This window comes from Danio rerio, chromosome 12, assembly GCF_052040795.2.
Source record: "Danio rerio strain M-AB ecotype USA chromosome 12, GRCz13ab, whole genome shotgun sequence".
Classification (NCBI taxonomy): Eukaryota; Metazoa; Chordata; class Actinopteri; order Cypriniformes; family Danionidae; genus Danio; species Danio rerio.
In genome coordinates this window covers 2,878,353-2,897,500 of record NC_141032.1, presented here as the reverse complement: position 1 = coordinate 2,897,500, position 19,148 = coordinate 2,878,353, and the positions used below count along the sequence as shown (strand labels likewise).

The 19,148-nt window shown below is 37.2% G+C and overlaps 2 protein-coding genes across 2 annotated transcripts in view; both read left to right on the top strand.

Annotated features, from left to right (window-relative positions):
* mapk8b (mitogen-activated protein kinase 8b) overlaps window positions 1-18,986 on the top strand; it is a 22,952-nt gene extending 3,966 nt beyond the window's left edge. The window contains 15 exon segments of the mRNA NM_131721.3: window positions 450-629; window positions 2,463-2,592; window positions 3,377-3,435; window positions 3,581-3,719; window positions 4,183-4,348; window positions 6,555-6,626; window positions 8,803-8,985; window positions 10,587-10,711; window positions 11,097-11,160; window positions 11,379-11,456; window positions 12,405-13,296; window positions 13,337-13,641; window positions 13,783-16,917; window positions 16,999-17,272; window positions 17,302-18,986. Coding sequence (NP_571796.1) covers window positions 508-629; window positions 2,463-2,592; window positions 3,377-3,435; window positions 3,581-3,719; window positions 4,183-4,348; window positions 6,555-6,626; window positions 8,803-8,985; window positions 10,587-10,711; window positions 11,097-11,160; window positions 11,379-11,456; window positions 12,405-12,421 — 1,155 coding nt within the window. The 5' untranslated portion in view covers window positions 450-507 and the 3' untranslated portion in view covers window positions 12,422-13,296; window positions 13,337-13,641; window positions 13,783-16,917; window positions 16,999-17,272; window positions 17,302-18,986.
* Window positions 12,621-18,975, top strand: LOC147841250 (uncharacterized). Its single transcript, XM_087275462.1, has 3 exons — window positions 12,621-12,683; window positions 13,164-15,083; window positions 17,276-18,975. Exons 1-2 carry the CDS (start codon window positions 12,621-12,623, stop codon window positions 14,130-14,132), a joined length of 1,032 nt encoding a protein of 343 aa, XP_087131588.1. The 3' UTR covers window positions 14,133-15,083; window positions 17,276-18,975.
* Window positions 18,987-19,148: the final 162 nt, after the last annotated feature.

Genomic DNA, 19,148 nt, shown 5'->3' with positions numbered 1-19,148 from the left:
TTGATCCTAATTGTGTTATTTTGGTGACTGTCACTTTAAATTCAAATGAGATTGTGGTCTTTTCAAAGAGGGCGGAGCTCCAAATGCCTGTGTATCAGCATAGTGGCAGATTCAAAAACAAGACTAACGCCCCATGCTAATGAGGGAGAGATGGTCACCATAGCGGCAGATTCAGACCTCTAATGGTGGAAGGCTGCTTCTCACTCAGGGCTGTCTATGATAATGTGGGAGAGATGGTCACTAGTGGGTGGGGCTTTCTACCTCTGGCAGAATGTCAATCAAAGTGTGTCTGCAGAGATTATAACCATTAGAGCTGGTTATATTCACACACTGCTGCCACACAACTGTGTTTAAACCCCTTATAAAAGTGTTTGTTTTTATTTTCATGGTAAACCAAAAGCAAAACCAGGAGCAGTGAATTATTCGTTGCTTTATTTTTGTCTTTTCAGATTTTTGAAGGTGAAGCTCTTCTTGAATGCCCAGGATACAGTCAGTACGGTTTTCATCATGAACAGGAATAAGCGCGAGAAAGAATATTACAGCATAGATGTAGGAGATTCAACGTTCACCGTTTTGAAGCGCTATCAGAATTTAAGACCAATCGGGTCCGGAGCACAAGGCATCGTCTGGTGAGTGGAATAAATTCATCAACCTGTGAAATATAAAAGAGTAAATCCAGCATTATGGATGTGACGTTTGCAGTAAAAACTCAAAACATAAACTCACAGAGTGAGCATACTTTAACATTATATTCAAACATCTGTTTATATTTCACAAAGCAGCTAACCATAGAGTCATGTGATCAGAAATATATCAATATCTAAACATCGTTTATGTTTTAAATGAGGGAAATAATCATGCGTTATGGATTTAACCAAAATAGTATACAAGTTTGCAGTATACAACATGCTTTCTAGAACTTCTGTGAATTTAAATGCACAACCCACAAGAAACCATGCTCTTTAACAAGAGGAGAGTCGGCTCTCTATAGAACAAGCATGATTGATTTTATTTGACGTTTTTGCTTTGAAGAAAAGCTTGTGCTGTGGATGTGACATATGTAAAATTGGCTCGTGTGTGACTTTGGTAAATCACATATACACTCACCGGCCACTTTATTAGGTACACCCTACTAGTACCGATTGGACCCCATTTTACCATCAGAACTGCCTTAATCCTTCATGGCATAGATTCAACAAGATACCGGAAATATTCCTCAGAGATTTTGCTCCATACTGACATGATAGCATCACAGTTGCTGCAGATTTGTCGGCTGCACATCCATGATGCCAATCTCCCGTTCCACCACATCCCAATGGTGCTCTATTGGATTGAGGTTTGGTGACTGTGGAGGCCATTTGAGTACAGTGAACTCATTGTCATGTTCAAGAAACCAGTCTGAGATGATTCGTGCTTTATGACATGGTGTATTTTCCTGCTGGAAGTAGCCATCAGAAGATGTGGTCATAAAGGGATGGACATGGTCAGCAACAATACTCGGGTAGGCTGTGGAGTTGGCATGATGCTCAGTTGGTAATAATGAGCTCAAAGTGTGGCAAGAAAAAAATCCCCACACCATTACACCACTACCAGCCTGATTTGTTGATATAAGACAGGATGGATCCATGCTTTCATGTTGTTGACACCAAATTCTGACCCGACCATGTGATATTGCAGCAGAAATGGAGACTCATCAGAGCAGGCAACGTTTCTCCAATCTTCTATTGTCCAGTTTTGGTGAGTCTGTGTGAATTGTAGCCTCAGTTTCCTGTTCTTAGCTGACAGGAGCGGCACCCGGTGTGGTCTTCTGCTGCTGTAGCCCATCCGCCTCAAGGTTGGACGTGTTGTGTGTTCAGAGATGCTCTTCTGCAGAGCTCTGTTGTAACGAGTGCTTATTTGAGTTACTGTTGCCTTTCTATCAGCTGGAACCAGTCTGGCCATTCTCCTCTGTCCTCTGACATCAAGGTATTTGCACCCAAAGATATCTGCCGATCACTGGATATTTTCTCTTTTTTGGACCATTCTCTGTAAACCCTAGAGATGGTTGTGCGTGAAAATTCCAGTAGATCAGCAGTTTCTGAAATACTCAGTCCGTCTGGCACCAACAACCACATTCAAAGTCACTTAAATAATGTTTCTTCCTCATTATGATGCTCGGTTTGAACTGCTGCAGGTCATTTTGACCATGTCTACATGCCTAAATGCCTTGAGCTGCTGCCATGATTGGCTGATTAGAAATTTGCTTTAACAAGCAGTTGGACAGGTGTACCTAATAAAGTGGCCGGTGAGTGTAAACACCGTTTAATGTGTTTGAAAACATTGACAGCAACATTTTTGACTGTTTTGGTAAAACGTTTTTTCATAGAAAGGTTGACATTTGCATGCAATCGCTCAGAAACAGATGAACACAATCTAAGATGTAGATAGAGTGTTGAATGACAGACTTGTGTTCCTCTTTTTAGCTCAGCGTATGACCACGTCCTCGATCGAAATGTGGCAATTAAGAAACTCAGCCGACCCTTTCAAAACCAAACTCATGCCAAACGGGCCTACAGAGAACTGGTCCTGATGAAATGCGTCAACCACAAAAATGTAAGACATGGATCTGTCTGTTTTTCTTGTCTGTGTGTGTGTGTGTTTAAAAAAATGTTTGGGGTCAGGAAGAGGGTTTCTGTTTCTGAAAGTCTGCTCACTATTGCTTTACTTGGTTTGTTTAATGCTTATTATACATTTAAATGTTTTATCTTTAATGTTTGCTTAAAAGTATGCCCCTTTTTGTCTTTGGAGTGTGTATGTGAAGTTTCAGCTCAAAATACCCCACAAATAATGTTTTCCAGCTCTCTGATCTGCCCCTTTTAGGCTTTGATCCTAATCGTGGCATTTTGGTGGCTGTCGCTTTAAATTCAAATGAGATTGTGCTAATTTCAAAAAAGGGTGGAGCTACAAATGCCTATGTGTCAGCATAGCCACCAGATAAAAAACTAACAAATGCTAATGAGGGAGAGATGGTCACTAGTGGGCGGGGCTTCTCCCCTCTGATGAACCTTGCAAAGGGAGAATGTCAATCAAAGCGTTCCTGCACACTATTTTAAATGAAGTCTGATTATTAACAATAGAATTAATACATGTTTACTATTAAGAAGCTGGTTATATTTATAGACTTCTCCCACACAACTGTGTTTAATCCCCTTATAAAAGTGATTTTTGCATAATAGCTCCCCCTCTTCATTTTTTCCAGCTCTATATAATGTGTAGTGTTTGGTTTATTTTTGTAATAACATATTTATAAAATAATAATATGATAATTGATGCATTCAGGCAGGTGATCCACACAATTCTTGGCATATCTTTCATGCAGTTTGTTTTAATTTCGCAGATAATTGGCTTACTAAACGTGTTCACACCACAGAAGACACTTGAAGAGTTCCAGGATGTGTAAGTTATTTGTCTAAATGTTTTGTTTTAATAGAAATTAAATGTGTTTTGACATGCAACTAAAATGCATCCCCTGAATGAGTTATTTGGCCTGTGTGCATTCGTGTTTGTTTATTTGTGAGTGCCTCATTTCTTGTGTGTTCAGTTATCTGGTGATGGAGCTGATGGATGCAAACCTGTGTCAGGTGATTCAGATGGAGCTGGACCACGAGAGGCTGTCCTACCTGCTCTATCAGATGCTCTGCGGCATTAAACACCTGCACGCTGCTGGCATCATACACAGGGTACAAACACACTCTTTCTATTCCATGACAGTAGGCTTGTTGTTGATTCCGGTTGTAAGAGCACTACCTGACAAAAGTCTTGTCACTTATCCAAGTTTTAGGGAAAACAAATATTAACTTGACTTCTAGTTGATCGTTTGGTATCAGAAGTGGCTTCTATGAAAGGCAAACGCGTTAAGATTACGCTTATTGACTGTAACCCCAAACCATGATTTTTCCTTTACCAAACTTGACTGATTTCTGTGAGAATCTCCGCTCCATGCTGGTTCCAGTAGGTCTTCTGCAGTTTTTGTGATGATTGGGATGCAGTTCAGAAGTCAAGTTATTATTGGTTTTTCCTAAAACTTGGATAAGTGACAAGACTTTTGTCAGGTAGTGCATATATGCATATCACATAAAAGGAGTCCTACATATTTTCAGAGTCCTACATCTTACCTTTGCTGAACTATTCATCTTTTCCTAGGATCTGAAACCCAGTAATATAGTAGTGAAATCGGACTGCACGCTGAAGATCCTGGATTTCGGTCTGGCCCGAACGGCTGCAACCGGCCTCCTCATGACTCCTTATGTCGTGACACGCTATTATCGGGCCCCAGAGGTCATCCTGGGCATGGGTTATCAAGCTAACGGTGAGTGCCAACCTGACGCCCCTGCTTTGCAGCATGTCAAGATTCGCACACGAGCACCTTCACACCATTCAGCTGAAAACTGAAAACAGATCTCACCAAACGGCTGCAGGGTTTTAACCAGGGTTCCCACAGGTCAAGGAATATATGGAAACTTGATGACTTTCAAACATTGTAAGTCAGGGAATTTAAACAAATTTTTGTCCAAGTAATAGATTTTTAGTAATTTTTTTGTCGCTTTAAATTTTAGTTTTTTATTTTAATTTATTTATTTATTGCATTTTTTATTGCTATTTATTTATTTATTGCATATGTACAATTTATTATTTAATTGTTGCATTTTTTATATTTATTGCATTTTATTTATTTATTTATTTTAATGCATTATATTTACTTATTTTTTGAAATTATTTATTTATTTATTGCATTTATTTCTTGCGCATTTATTTTTATTTATTTATTTATTGCATTTATTTATTTATATATTTCTTGCATTTGTGTATTTATATATTTCTTGCATTAAGTTATTACATATTTATTGCATTTTTTATTTATTGCATTTTATTTATTTAATTGCATTTATTTTATTTATTTTTATTTATTTTGCTTTAATTTATTGCATATTTATTATATTATTTTATGTGTTTATTGCATTTTATTTATATATTTATTTTGTTTTATTAATTTACTTATTGAAATTTATTTATTGCATTTATTTATTGATTGCGTATTTATTTATTTATTTATTTATTTATTGCATTTATTCATTCATTTATTTATTTATTGCATTTATTTATTCATTCATTCATTTATTGCATTTATTTATTTATGTATTGCATTTAATCATTCATTATTTTATTATTATATTTTTAAAATTTATTTTTTGTTAGTTTTATTTTTTCTGTTGTTTCACGCCAGTTTACATGGTCTGACTATTTTCCAGCTCCATTTTATTCCTTTTTTAGCTCATCAACTTGCAGCCACTCAAGTCAAATGCAGTCACTAGACTGTACTTGTTCACTAAGCCAAACATGCTTGGATAATAAAGCTTCAAAATGACCACTTCAAAACTGTGTAAAGTAGATGACAGAAAGGCTAAATCTAGTATTTGTGAAGCTACTATAGAGCTGTCAAACACGTGACACAACAGGAACAGCCTCATAAACAGCGATTACCTCAAATCTGAGATAAATTATTTAATTTTTGTTCTTATAGTGGCTATTAAAGCTAAAAATCATTTTAATATTATGTTTTTATTTTAATATATTATATAACTGGTCACAACTGATCAATATGTTTTTATTTAATATATTATATATGTATAAAATAACGTTTTATACATATATAATACATTTATAAATGTATAATAACACTTTTTACATTTATAATATATGGGTTTTTGTATTTTCTTGGGTTTTGTGTATTTGTTTTTATAATATAAAAGTAATGCATATATTATGAATATTTAACATCTTATTTTAACATAATTTTAACATATTAGCCCAACAGCAGCCTGTTCTTATATTAATTAGATGTCATTGAATTCAGCTTTTTTTAGTCAGTGCAAAGTCAGGGAATTTGATGTTTGGTTTAAAGTGGGAACCCTGTTTAATGTTGAGTCCTTTTCAGGGAGTTTTTTGTCCAGCTGCACTAGTCTTAGTGTTTTCTGCATGCACAAACACACTGGACGCGTTTGCCTGTAGCACTGAGCATTGAGACAGAAAGAGCATTAGTCTTACTAGTGGTTCACTGCAGTGCCAACACGCAACTGATCAATTTGAAGGGCAAAAACGCTGCGCTAAGGAAGAAACCGGCTCAAGCAGTCGCTCTGGCCTTTTTCCGCTTTGCTTATGTCTTCTCTTTTTCCTCTGTGCTACTCTGCTGTAGTGGATATTTGGGCTGTTGGCTGCATTATGGCAGAGATGGTGCGGCACAAAATCCTTTTTCCAGGGAGGGACTGTATCCTTGTTCAGCCTCTAGATTTTTTTTTCTTGGATTTTGTGCTGGTTTTGTTTTTTTGAGGCGTAGTTCTGACGCTCACTGAGATGTTTGCATGCATCTTTCACCTCTGTCGCATCCACATCAATGCACCCTGTAGTTTGTTATGTGTGTGTGTGTGTGTGTGTGTGTGTGTGTGTGTGTTCTTTTATTGGCATTTAGCATGCCGTTTCATTTTGCATTTTAATTTGGTTGTCATTTCATTTTTCAGTTGATGTCTGGTCTATTGGCTGCATCATGGCTGAAATGGTCAGAGGTAGTGTGTTGTTTCCTGGCACAGACCGTATCCTTACCTGGTTGTCTTTACTGTCCCATTTTAAGTGTTGTCTGTTTGTTTGTTTGTTTGTTTGTTTTATTTTACCTTAATATGTGTTGCCATTGATGCCTGAGACCAAATGAAACAAAGGTAGTTTTGTTTTTAATATGATGAAAAAAAAAAAAAAAAGTCCTTGTTTTACTTTGGAGCCGATCACACCAAATGCAATTTTTCCTTTCTGAGAGTACAATTTATTTCCGTTCTGAGAGTGTGATTTATTTATTTATTTATATATTTATTTATTTATTTATTTATAAACAGTTGAAGTCAGAATTATCAGCCCCCCTTTTAATTTTTTTCTTTTTCAAATAATTCTTAAATGATGTTTAACAGAGCAAGGAAATTTTCACAGTATGTCTGTTAATATTTTTCCTTCTGGAGAAAGTCTTATTTGTTTTATTTTGGCTAGAATAAAAGCAGTTTTAAATTTTTTGAACATAATTTTAAGGTCAAATTATTAGTCTCTTTACGCTATATATTTTTCTCGGTAATCTACAGAACAAACCATCATTATACAATAACTTGCCTAATTACCCTAAGCTGCCCAGTTTACCAAATTAACCAAGTAAAGCCTTTAAATGTCTTGAAAAATATCTAGTCAAATATTGTTTACTTTCATGTCAAAGATAAATTAAATCAGTAATTATAAATGAGTTAAAACTATTAAAACTATTATGTTTAGAAATGTGTTAAAGAAATCTGCTCTCTGTCAAACAGAAATTAGGAAAAAAATAAACTGAGGCTAATAATTCTGACTTTAACTATATTTAAAAAAAAACAAAATTCATTTAAAAAAAAATTATTATTATGTTTGAGAAGTTTTTATTTTATTTGTTTGTTTCATTCTTGGAGTGTAAAAAAATAAAATAAAATAAATAAATAAATAAATAAATAAATTTATTTTTCCCTAGTCTGTGAGTATGAATTTTCAATTTTGAGAGCGTGATTTATTCATTTTTGTTTTTCCATTTTGTGTAATTTTTTTAAAATAATTATTTTTTCATTCTGAGAGTGCGTTTTTTAAAACTATTATTATTTTTTTTATTATTATTATTTTTACTAAATTTCATGAGTGCAATATTTTTTTTCTTTTTTGAGTACGAAAATGTTCTGCTTTGAGAGCACGATTTATTTATTTTTTTTGTTCTGTGATTTTTTTTTTTTTTTTTTTTTTTTTTTTTTAATGATTTTTTATTAATATTTCTGTTTTAATGGTGTGGATTTTTTTCTTTTTTTCTCCATTCTGAGTATGAATTTTTTTTAAAAGTTTTTTTCTGAACACTACTTTAATGTACAAGTAGCTCAAACTCACTCAGAGGCGGGACTTGCAACAACTTTAATCACAAAGTAAACACAAAACAACAGTTTTCATCTGGAGCACCTCCACGGGACACTTGTAAACACTCGCTCCAACAGGCACTCAGCACTGCCTACACTCATCGCTGTTACCAAGCTGACCAATCACAGAGCTTGCACTATGCATCGTTGCGACGTATAGTAACATTTTTGAGAGGTGTGCATCAGCGAAGTCTGTGCAACCGTGCAAAGGCTGCACCAAACCATACGCGTGCGCTTGCTGCAGAAGTATAAATCAGCCTTAAGCAGTATGCAAAATGATTGCGGCCATTAGAAAACTATTCAAAAAAGACGCCACTAGTCACTAAAAACACTCTCGTTGTGATGCATTAATATGTCGGTATTTTATTTAGTCATTTGGTTTATTTTTTAATTCATTTATTATTTATTCATTTATAAGGAGACAAAATTACAAAGAAATTATTTTAACTAAATTGAATATTGTTAAATTGACACGTTTATGATTACACACGACACAATATTCATTACTGTATTTTTTTTCCATGTGTATTTTGTCAAATTTCACAAGTTGTTCCCTTCTTTACTTAATAATTTTTTCCCCTCTCCTAATTATATTTAAGCATGCTGTTCTACAATTGCTTTTATTCCAAAGTGTAAAAAGTGAACACTTAGTTTATAATTCATATTTTTATATTTGGGATGTTGATCTCTGCTCTGTCGACTTAATCAACCGCATAATTAAGCACAATTACAGCTCAAAGTGAAGCATGATCTCTCTCTAGATGGCTTGTCGGTCAGTAGTTTTCCTCAGCGTGTGCATCTACAGATATTGACCAGTGGAATAAAGTGATCGAGCAGCTGGGCACGCCGTCACAGGAGTTCATGATGAAGCTGAATCAGTCTGTGAGGACGTATGTGGAGAACCGGCCTCGGTATGCGGGATACAGCTTTGAGAAGCTCTTCCCAGACGTGCTCTTCCCCGCAGACTCGGACCACAACAAACTCAAGGGTCAGCCTTTACTCTTCTGTTATTACTCTGGAAAAGCAGTCTGTCTGCCTGTCTTTCTGCCTGTCTGTCTTTCTGCCTGTCAGTCTGCCTGTCTTTCTGTCTGTCTGTCAGTCTGCCTGTCTTTCTGTCTGTCTGTCTGTCAGTCTGCCTGTCTTTCTGTCTGTCTGTCAGTCTGCCTGTCTTTCTGTCTGCCTGTCAGTCTGTCTGTCTGTCTATCTGTCTGACTGTCTGCCTGTCTTTCTGTCTGTCTGTCTGCCTGTCTTTCTGTCTGTCTGTCTGCCTGTCTTTCTGTCTGTCTGTCTGCCTGTCTTTCTGTCTGTCTGTCTGCCTGTCTTTCTGTCTGTCTATCTGCCTGTCTTTCTGTCTGTCTATCTGTCTATCTATCTGTCTGTCTGCCTGTCTTTCTGCCTGTCAGTCTGCCTGTCTGTCTGCCTGTCTTTCTGCCTGGCTTTCTGTCTGTCTGTCTCTCTGCCTGTCTTTCTGCCTGTCTGCCTGTCTGTCTGCCTGTCTGTCTGCCTGTCTTTCTGTCTGTCTGCCTGTCTGTCTGTCTGCCTGTCTGTCTGTCTGCCTGTCTGTCTGTCTGTCTGCCTGTCTTTCTGTCTGTCTTTCTGTCTGTCTGTCTGTCTGTCTGTCTCTGTCTGTCTGCCTGTCTGTCTGCCTGTATGTCTGCCTGTCTTTCTGTCTGTCTGTCTGTGTCTGTCTGCCTGTCTGCCTGCCTGTCTTTCTGCCTGTCTTTCTGTCTGTCTTTCTGTCTGTCTGTCTGTCTGTCTGTCTGCCTGTCTGCCTGTCTGTCTGTCTTTCCTTTTTTTGTTTGTCCCTCTGTCTGTCTTCTTTCTTTCTTTCTTTCTTTGTATTATTTTTTCTTCCTTTTTTGTTAGTTATCTTTTTTTCTATTATTCTTTCTCTTTTCTTTTTTCTTTATTTCTTTCCTTTTTTGTTTTTCTTTTTTTCTTTCTTTTTAGTTAGTTATCCTTTTTTCTATTATTATTTCCTTCTTTTTCTTTCCTTTATTTCTTTCCTCTTTCTTTCCTTTTTTCTTCCATTTTTGTTCATTATCCTTTCTATTTTTTCATTCTTTTTTCTTTCTTTCTGTTTTGCTAGTTATCTTTCTTTCTTTCTTTCTTTCTTTCTTTCTTTCTTTCTTTTTTTGTTAGTTATCCTTTTTTCTAACATTCATTCTTTCTTTTTTTCTCTCTTTTTTTCCTTCCTTCCTTCCTTCCTTTTTTGTTCATTATCCTTTGTTTTATTTTTTTCTTTCTTTCCTTTTTTCTTTATTTTTTTCTTTATTTCTTTCCTTTTTTTCTTTATTTCTGTCTTTTTTATTTATTTTATTTTTGTTCACTATCCTTTCTTTTTGTTTTTCATTCTTTTTTCTTTCTTTCTTTTTTGTTAGTTTTCCTTTTTTCTATTATTTTTTCTTTCTTTTTCTTGCTCCTTTTTTCTTTCTTTATTTCTTTTTTTCTATATATTTCATCTTTCTTTTCTTTTTCTGTCTTTCTTTCTTTCTTTCTTTTCTTTCTTACTTTTTTTTCTTTCTTTCCAACACAAATTGGGGAAAATTATAGAGGGGGACTAATAATTCTTCAACTGTATTTTTGCAGCGAGTCAGGCACGAGACTTGTTATCCAAAATGCTGGTAATAGATGCATCCAAGCGGATCTCTGTAGACGAGGCGCTTCAGCACCCCTACATCAACGTTTGGTACGACCCATCAGAAGTGGAGGCGGTGAGTGTTTGACAGAGTCTTTATTATTACTTATGATTAATCATTGATGTTTTGGAGAGGAGAACAGATGGCTTTTTGGCTTTGTATTGTGATGTGTCTGAATTAGGCCTGCACCATATTGGAAAAATCTGATATTGCTATATTTTATTTTTCTGCTATATGAATGTAGAAATACAAGAAAGTTAGAATAAGACGATTTGGCGGTTTTCTATGTAGTCCACTAATAGTTAGATACAGAAATTGAATAATACCAATGCAAAAGATGCTTTTCTTACACTGTAAAAATGCTGGGTTCCACACAATTCCTTCATGCTGTCCCAACACAAATAGATTAAGTTAACATATGCAGCTCTAGTCTGAATGACGTTTATTTGCTTGGTTTTAGCCGCCACCAGCGATCACGGATAAACAGCTCGATGAGAGAGAACACTCAGTGGAAGAGTGGAAAGGTGTGTGTATTTTTGTTGTTATTTTTTGTCATTTATATTATTTAATATTTCAAGGTACGACCAGATATGCCAAAATCCAAATCTTATTTTTGGTACTTCTGTTGTATGTTTGGTATTAGTTTAAAATGCAGCTGACGTCATGAATTAGTTGCAAAAAGTAAATAAATCTTCACTTTAAGACTGCTTTCCTGACACAATCCCAATCTATTCTTGATCAGAGCTCATATACAAGGAAGTGCTGGAATGGGAGGAGCGAACAAAAAATGGAGTGATCAGAGGACAGCCGGCCTCGCTAGGTGAGTTTACTGCTTGATTTATTGAAACCAGCTATTTTGGGCTTTCACACAGGACGCAGAAAGCGGTGTATTCGCCACACACCTATAGCTTTCTTGCATAATGGAAACATTTTATGTGGTTGTCGTGGTTTCATAGTTACACTCAAAATGAGGTGTTGTCTTAGTCGGCTCCCTAGCTCCACAATTTGTGGATCACTAGGTAGTGTGCACTAATTAGAGGGCAGTAATGAGCTTTACTACACATTGGGACACAAACAACAGCAGAACTAATATTTTCCAAGTATTAATTTTCTGAAGTTTTTAAAAGTGCATTACAGCTAAATAATTTGAGTGTTTTATATTAACCTTGTTCTTCATGTACGAGCGGACGCAGCCATTGGAATCTTCTTGGCTTGAGACTTCCCCTCTCATTTACTTTCATTGATTTTTAGATGTTAAAAACAGCTCGTTATAATGCTTCATGCTACAAACTAATGTTTTCTTTTTAAAATATTGAACTCTTTTTCTCTATATTCATGAACACACTTAATTGTAGAGCAAGTAGTTTGACTGCTTATTTTTCCTAGTCATTTCTCCTATAGGCAACTGAATCGAAAGTTCTAAAAGAATCGCAAAAACAAGCGCACTTCCGCATGACCAAATAAGGTCAATACTAGCAATATTTAAATCGTTAAATGACTATTAATGTTTGCCAGATTGTTTTTAACCTGTCTAGCTATGTCCGTTCATGTTAAATATAATTTATTTTTAGTATAACATCTCTCTTTTGTCATTACGTTTGATGATTTGGTTCACATGACTCAAGTTTTTCTCTTCTGAACATCCAATATTGTGTGCATTCATGTGTTTTAGTGGAAGAATTAAGCTATTGTGTGAGTCCATTATGACCATATTCCCCCATTGTCTCTGCAGAACCTGTCTGATAAACATTGGCTCTGTTTCTCATAGCACAGGTGCAGCAGTGAGCAGTGACTCCCATGAGCCCTCGACGTCGTCCTCCTCCATAAACGATGTGTCGTCCATGTCCACCGAGGTCACGCTGACCTCAGACACCGACAGCAGTCAGGAGACGTCCAACGGAGCGCTGCACTGCTGCAGATGACCATCCTTCTTCAACCTCCGTCACCCTCTGAAATCCTTCATCACCTTCCATTGTCTTCTGTCATGATTCTTCATCCTCCAAAATGCTTCATCACCTTCCAAAATCATCTATTGTTCTCTGTCATGGTTCTTCATCCTCCAAAATCCTCCCATTGGCCTTTTAAAATCCTCCATCCTCCCCTGTCACCTTCCAAAATCCTCTAGCCCCCTCAAATATGCTCTGTTACCCTCTAAAATCCTCCATCCTTCTTTGTTTACCATCCAAAATCCTCAATCGCCCTCCAAATTCCTCCATTCTCCTCAGTTACCTTCCAAAATCCTCCATTGTCTTCATTCACCCTCCAAAATCCTCCACTACCCCGTAAATCCTCCATTACCCTCCAAAATCCCTCATTGTGTTTGTCAGGATTCTTCATCCTCTGTCGCCCTCCAAAATCCTTCATTTTCCTCCAAAATCCTCTGTCACCGGCAAAATCCTCCTACATTATCCTTCAAAATCCTTAATTGCCCTCCATTTTCCTCCAGAGTCCTCTGTCACCTCCAAAATCTCTTCATTCACCCTTCAAAATACTCAGTTGCCCTCTAAAATCCTCTATTTTCCTCTAGAATCCTCTGTCACCTCCCAAATCCTCCTCAATCGCCCTCCAAAATCCTCTATCACCCTCTAAAATCCTCCATCACCCTTCAAAATTCTCCATCACGCTCCAAAATCCTCCATCACCCTCCAAAATCCTCCATCACCCTCCAAAATCCTCCATAACCCTTCAAAATCTCCCATTACCCTCCAAAATCCTCCATCACCCTCCAAAATTCTCCATCATCCTCCAAAATTCTCCATCATCCTCCAAAATCCTCCATCACCCTCCAAAATCCTCCATCACCCTCCAAAATTCTCCATCATCCTCCAAAATTCTCCATCACCCTCCAAAATTCTCCATCACCCTCCAAAATTCTCCATCATCCTCCAAAATTCTCCATCATCCTCCAAAATTCTCCATCATCCTCCAAAATCCTCCATTACCCTCCAAAATCCTCCATCACCCTCCAAAATCATCCATCACCCTCCAAAATCCTCCATTACCTTCCAAAATCCTCCATCACCCTCCAAAATCCTCCATCACCCTCCAAAATCATCCATCACCCTCCAAAATCCTCCATAACCCTTCAAAATCTCCCATCACCCTCCAAAATCATATATCACCCTCCAAAATCCTCCATTACCCTCCAAAATTCTCCATCATCCTCCAAAATTCTCCATCATCCTCCAACATTCTCCATTACCCTCCAAAATTCTCCATCACCCTCCAGAATCGTCCATCACCCTCCAAAATTCTCCATCACCCTCCAGAATTCTCCATCACCCTCCAGAATTCTCCATCACCCTCCAGAATTCTCCATCACCCTCCAGAATTCTCCATCACCCTCCAGAATCCTCAAACTTTCAAGCTCTTGTCAATTCAAAAGTGTAAGAGTGGCGGGGATAGTTTTTTTGAGGGCATCTCAAAGGCTTTTACACCAAACCAGCATTACTTTCACTGCTTTCCTGTTTTTATTTTGAACTTTGCATCAAATTGAAGCTACTGCTACGTCGTCTTGCCATTCGGAAGTGGAATGATTCAAGTTTATTTGTAAAGATAAATGGTGAATATATTTTTTTCGAGATGTTTTATTTTTTTGAGAGTCATTTTAATCACTAATGAGTGGAGGTTCATTAAATGGCACGTCCATTTTTTTTGGACAAGTGAGTATTTCCACACTGTTACTACTGCTTTGGAGTATAAAAGGCATCTGTATGTTTGTTTTGGTCTGATAAGTGGTTTAATTTATGGCCTGTGTAACTAAATCACGATTAGTTGAACGTTTAATTCGGTTGTCTTACAGAATCACATTTTAAAGTGCTTTTTCGGGATCTGTAAGCTGATTTTTCCTCTAATTTCCACACACAAGATTTACTTCACATAATATTCTCTCTGTAAAAACACGTTTGGGTTTTCAGAATTCACATTATGTAATCTAGCCTGTACATATTTCATCTACAAACACAGAAAACATCCCAGCTTAATTCCGCTTCAACTGTACAGTCACAGCTCTTCATGTCTGAACACTTCAATATATGATCTGAAGCCCATGCCAGGTTTTTGGCCCATGCATACAAAATGCTTTCGATTTTTCCAGTACTGATTTTGAATTTATAACCAATATGCATACAGCTTTGTTGTCTTATTGAGTATGCGTTAAGACACCGAACTGATTTACTGGATGCAGCACTCTTGCTAAATGAATATAGAATGAATATTAATGAAACCCAAAGGAGCATGAAAAATGAACGCAACGTTTCTCATTTCTTGTTTGCTTTAAGTGGAAATGTGTAAACATTGCTTAAATGTGATGGTTTTCTACAGTAGCGTTCAAAATAATAGCAGGACAACATGACTAACCAGAATAATCCAGATTTTCATAATAATTTTTATTGCTACATGGCAAACAAGTTACCAGGTGCAGTAAATTCTCAAAAAACAAACACGAGCATTTATGATATGCACGCTCTTAAGGATGTGCAATTGGGCAATTAGTTGAAGGGGGTGTGTTTAAAAAAATAGCAGTGTGGTATTTCGATCAGTGAGGTCATCAATTTTGGGATAAAACAGGTGTGAACCAGGTGGGCCCCTATTTAAGGACATGTTTGTTGAACATGCATTTGAAAAAAGCCTCATGGTGCGTTTACACCGTTGAACCTTTTGTGTTTTCTCGCTTCATCCGCACGTCAAATTCGACTCATATTCAAATAGAGTCAAATTCGTGACTCTAGTTTCGATGCTAAATGGCTAACATGGATTTTATTGAGGTAGTAGCTGTGCTTTATGAAGGCTGAAAAACAGCGTAGATTTGTTTGGCGCCATTAGTCCACTAGATCCTTTCAGAGGTGCACCCAGAGGTTCATCAACTCCACCAGAATCTATATCCGGATGATGGACGCTTTTAGCAGTGCATCCGACTGAGCCAAGCCCAGTTTGAGGAGCTGTTGTCCGGTGTCGGCAAGAGGATTTCCCCTTGCAACACCAACAACATTGCCGCTTCATTTAAACGCGTCAAGCCTCATTCACACTACTAGTGACTCACACCGGCAAAGCGAGAGAGAAGCGACCACTCATTTCAACGGAGAACAAGCTACTTCCGGCAACCACCATCTACGTCCACATACAGCCACATTTTCTCCCTCTGTACCTGGATATTGCCTGCCTGCTGCACCTAAGGACTCTGAAAGCGATGTTTGTCTTGCCCCAGCAGCGCCTGTGCCTCTTCTTTCCTCCTCTTCTGACCACCTAGTCATATTCTGTCTTGTGATTTATATGTAGGCGTTTGAATAGGTTTGTGGTATTACCACAGTACCTCATTGTTTTGTTACACGTGTCACAAACCGCATTGTTTGATTTTATGGAAGTGAAGTAGCTCCACACAAAACTTCGCTTGCGGTCACCCATATCCAATGACAGCACAACTGAACAACATGTGCCAGCGGACTGACTGAGCGGCTAGCTAGCGTGCTCTGCAGTTGTACAGTGCCATATTATGCACATGACTCGGCAAGCGGAAGAACAAGTAGTTCCGACTAAGTTGGCATTATTCCGATAAACTAGGGTAATTGTGGTTACTTTCCACTGTATTTCTATTTCCAATAAATGACATATTTGCTCCAAATTACTGAAATATCAATATTTTGATAAGATAATCGATTCTAGAACACACAAAGCTAGCATCGGAGATATCGATATTTTAGTATTGATCCGCACATCACTACTGTGAGGTTGTGATGGGAAGTTCAGATCATTTTACTGACTCGGATCTTTGAGTCTTGTTCATCAAGATGAGCGAATCTTTTTTCGAGTCATTTCGCTCATTTGGTTCAATTTGCCAAAATATTATTAAAATGTTACAAATTGCTTCCAAACACATCTACAACTAGCCCAAAAGGTTGATCACATGACAATTACGTCATAAATAGATCACTATAAGAAGGAGAAAATAATAATTCAATGTTGACCTGCTCTTTTGTCAATGAAGGTATTGTCGTCTCTTTGCTCAGCTCACCTCTTCATGTCTTCGAAAGTCAGTGTTTCGTTCAATGTACACACACAGTCTAAACCAATCTTCTGGTTCTTGAGTCGTTCGTTCATCACATGACAAAATGACTCAATCCCGAGGAGTCGAGAGATGAACAGTTCAATTCTTTTTCCGGCTCTAAACGCATATGATTGGCCCGTGATGAACGAATGACTCCGACCCGATAGAGGACTCGAGAGATGAACAGATCAATTCTTTCTCCGGCTATAAACGCATATGATTGGCCCGTGAGGAACGAATGACTCCGACCCGATAGAGGACTCGAGAGATGAACGGTTCAATTCTTTTTTTTCCGGGTCTAAACGCATATGATTGGCATCTGCCTTTCCGCTATGAACGACTCCAAAGACTTTAAATGAACGATACCACCTACACAAATGTGCGCACGCGGATGAACGAATCACTCCCTGAGAAGACTCGTAGTTCCAGAGTCATATTGAAGATTCGTTCAAAATGAACAAATCGTTCATGAACGACCCATCACTACTGTGAGGAGCTACCAAGCACATGCCAGATGAAGCGAATCTATTTTCAAGAATGAATCATTGTTTGAACACACCCCTTTCAATTAATTGCCAATTGCACAGCCTGAAGAGCGTGCATATCATGAATGCTGGGTCCTGTTTTTATTCTAAGAATCTGCTGCACCTACTTGTGACTTGCTTGCCATGAAGCAATAAACAAAATATGCTAAAAACGTATTCTGGTTAGCCATGTTGTACTGCTATTATTTTCAGAAATAGGCAAAATTGCTTGAGGTATTTCGAGAAAGTCAATGTTTTCATATTTCACTGGCAAATGAGACACAAATACTATCAAGACAAATGTAATTGGCTACAGTTTTTCCATTGTAATATTAAGAGGAAAAAAATGCCTATGTAATGTTTGGAATGTAATAATATGTGTACATAGCTGGTGTATGTAGTGTAATCTATGCTCATCCTACTGTACACTTGATGTGAAGCGTACATCATGACCTTAATGTGTTAAATCCATCGCTAAATGTTCAAAAACGCCATTCATCATTGGGTTATCTTTGCTTTTTGATTTGCTTTCTAAATGGAGAAAGTGCCTCGAGAGTCCAGCATCGATTTCTGAACGATCAGAAAGGAGAAATTTGGGTGAGGTTTTCCAAAGTATTCCTGTTCTTGTCAAGTTGGAGTGTCTATTTTTGTATTGTTCCGGATGTAGCTTGAAGGTTTTTGGGGTATGTTGAGAATGTGATTGGACGTTTTTCTCAAGCAAGGTCTTTCATCAAAGTAAATTGGAACTTTTTTTGTCGTGTTTGGTTCGCGGCTTTATTTTCTATATGGAAATATGCATCAAATGCTGTAAAGTGGGAATTACATTTCCCATGAGGCAATGCTATCGAATGTATGTGTATGGCGATCGAAGGAAATGGAAGGTTTGCGTAACGATTGGCAGACATTTTGTTTTAGTCGCATCCCGTTCATGTTTGTTTTCCATTTTAAGTGCTCTTAAGTTCTTTCTTTGCTCTCTTTAGGCACGTCAAGGAATTTTAATACTCTTTGTTTTCCTCAGTTGTGTTCGCTTTCACTTCAACTCTCAAACACGTTATGATTCAGATCAAAGTAGGCTTTGATGAACTACCTCACTCTAAATTTCTACAGATTTTCCTTTTTTTTTTGCGACATAGCTGACCGTAAGATAGATGTTAATACAGATTTCATTATTTATTTATTTCTAAAGTGAACTATTGTCAATATAAGGCGACGTGTAGTTTTGTACATTATGTATACTTCACCTAGAAGTAAAAGAACTGAAATGTAAATTTGATCTCTTTGTTTAATTTCCTTCTTTGTACTCATTTTTTTACAGTTCATGTGCAATACCCACTGCTGTCATGCTAGTTGTAATCGCTAGATCTAGACTTATTAGTTTTACGTACCCAGAGGTAGAGAGATGTTTTGGTACTGTCCGAGAAATTAATGTTTTGTCTTTTTAAACCTGGATTTTGTTTTGTTTTGTCAATGTTACATGACCTGTTTTACCAAAAATGAAAATCTGTGGCTGATGTTAGCAAGGTGTTCAGTTTAGCTCCTGGACTTTGAGTCCTGTTCAAAAGCATCTGTAAATTATCCAGCGTGTTAAGATTTGGTGCTGGTATGTAATATTTGCTAGCAATGCCAGCCCTACAGTTAGTTATCCAATTGCTAGCTCTGTGTGCACTAAACAGCATACAGACGATGAGAAGTGCACTACTACAAAGAATGCACTGGGATCTTATGATGCCAATTGTACATGTACTGCAAATAAACACCAGTTTGAATCAGAACTAATTCTCCATCTCTCTTGTGTCTTATTTATTTATGTATTTATTTTCTCCCCAGTCCACCAAGAAGCGGTGTTACAGAATGAATTGGTTAAGTAGATGTTTCAGTGACCCTCTGATGGAGAATGAGAAAGAATTAACAAATTGATATCATTATCTAACACGTCTTTAAAGGA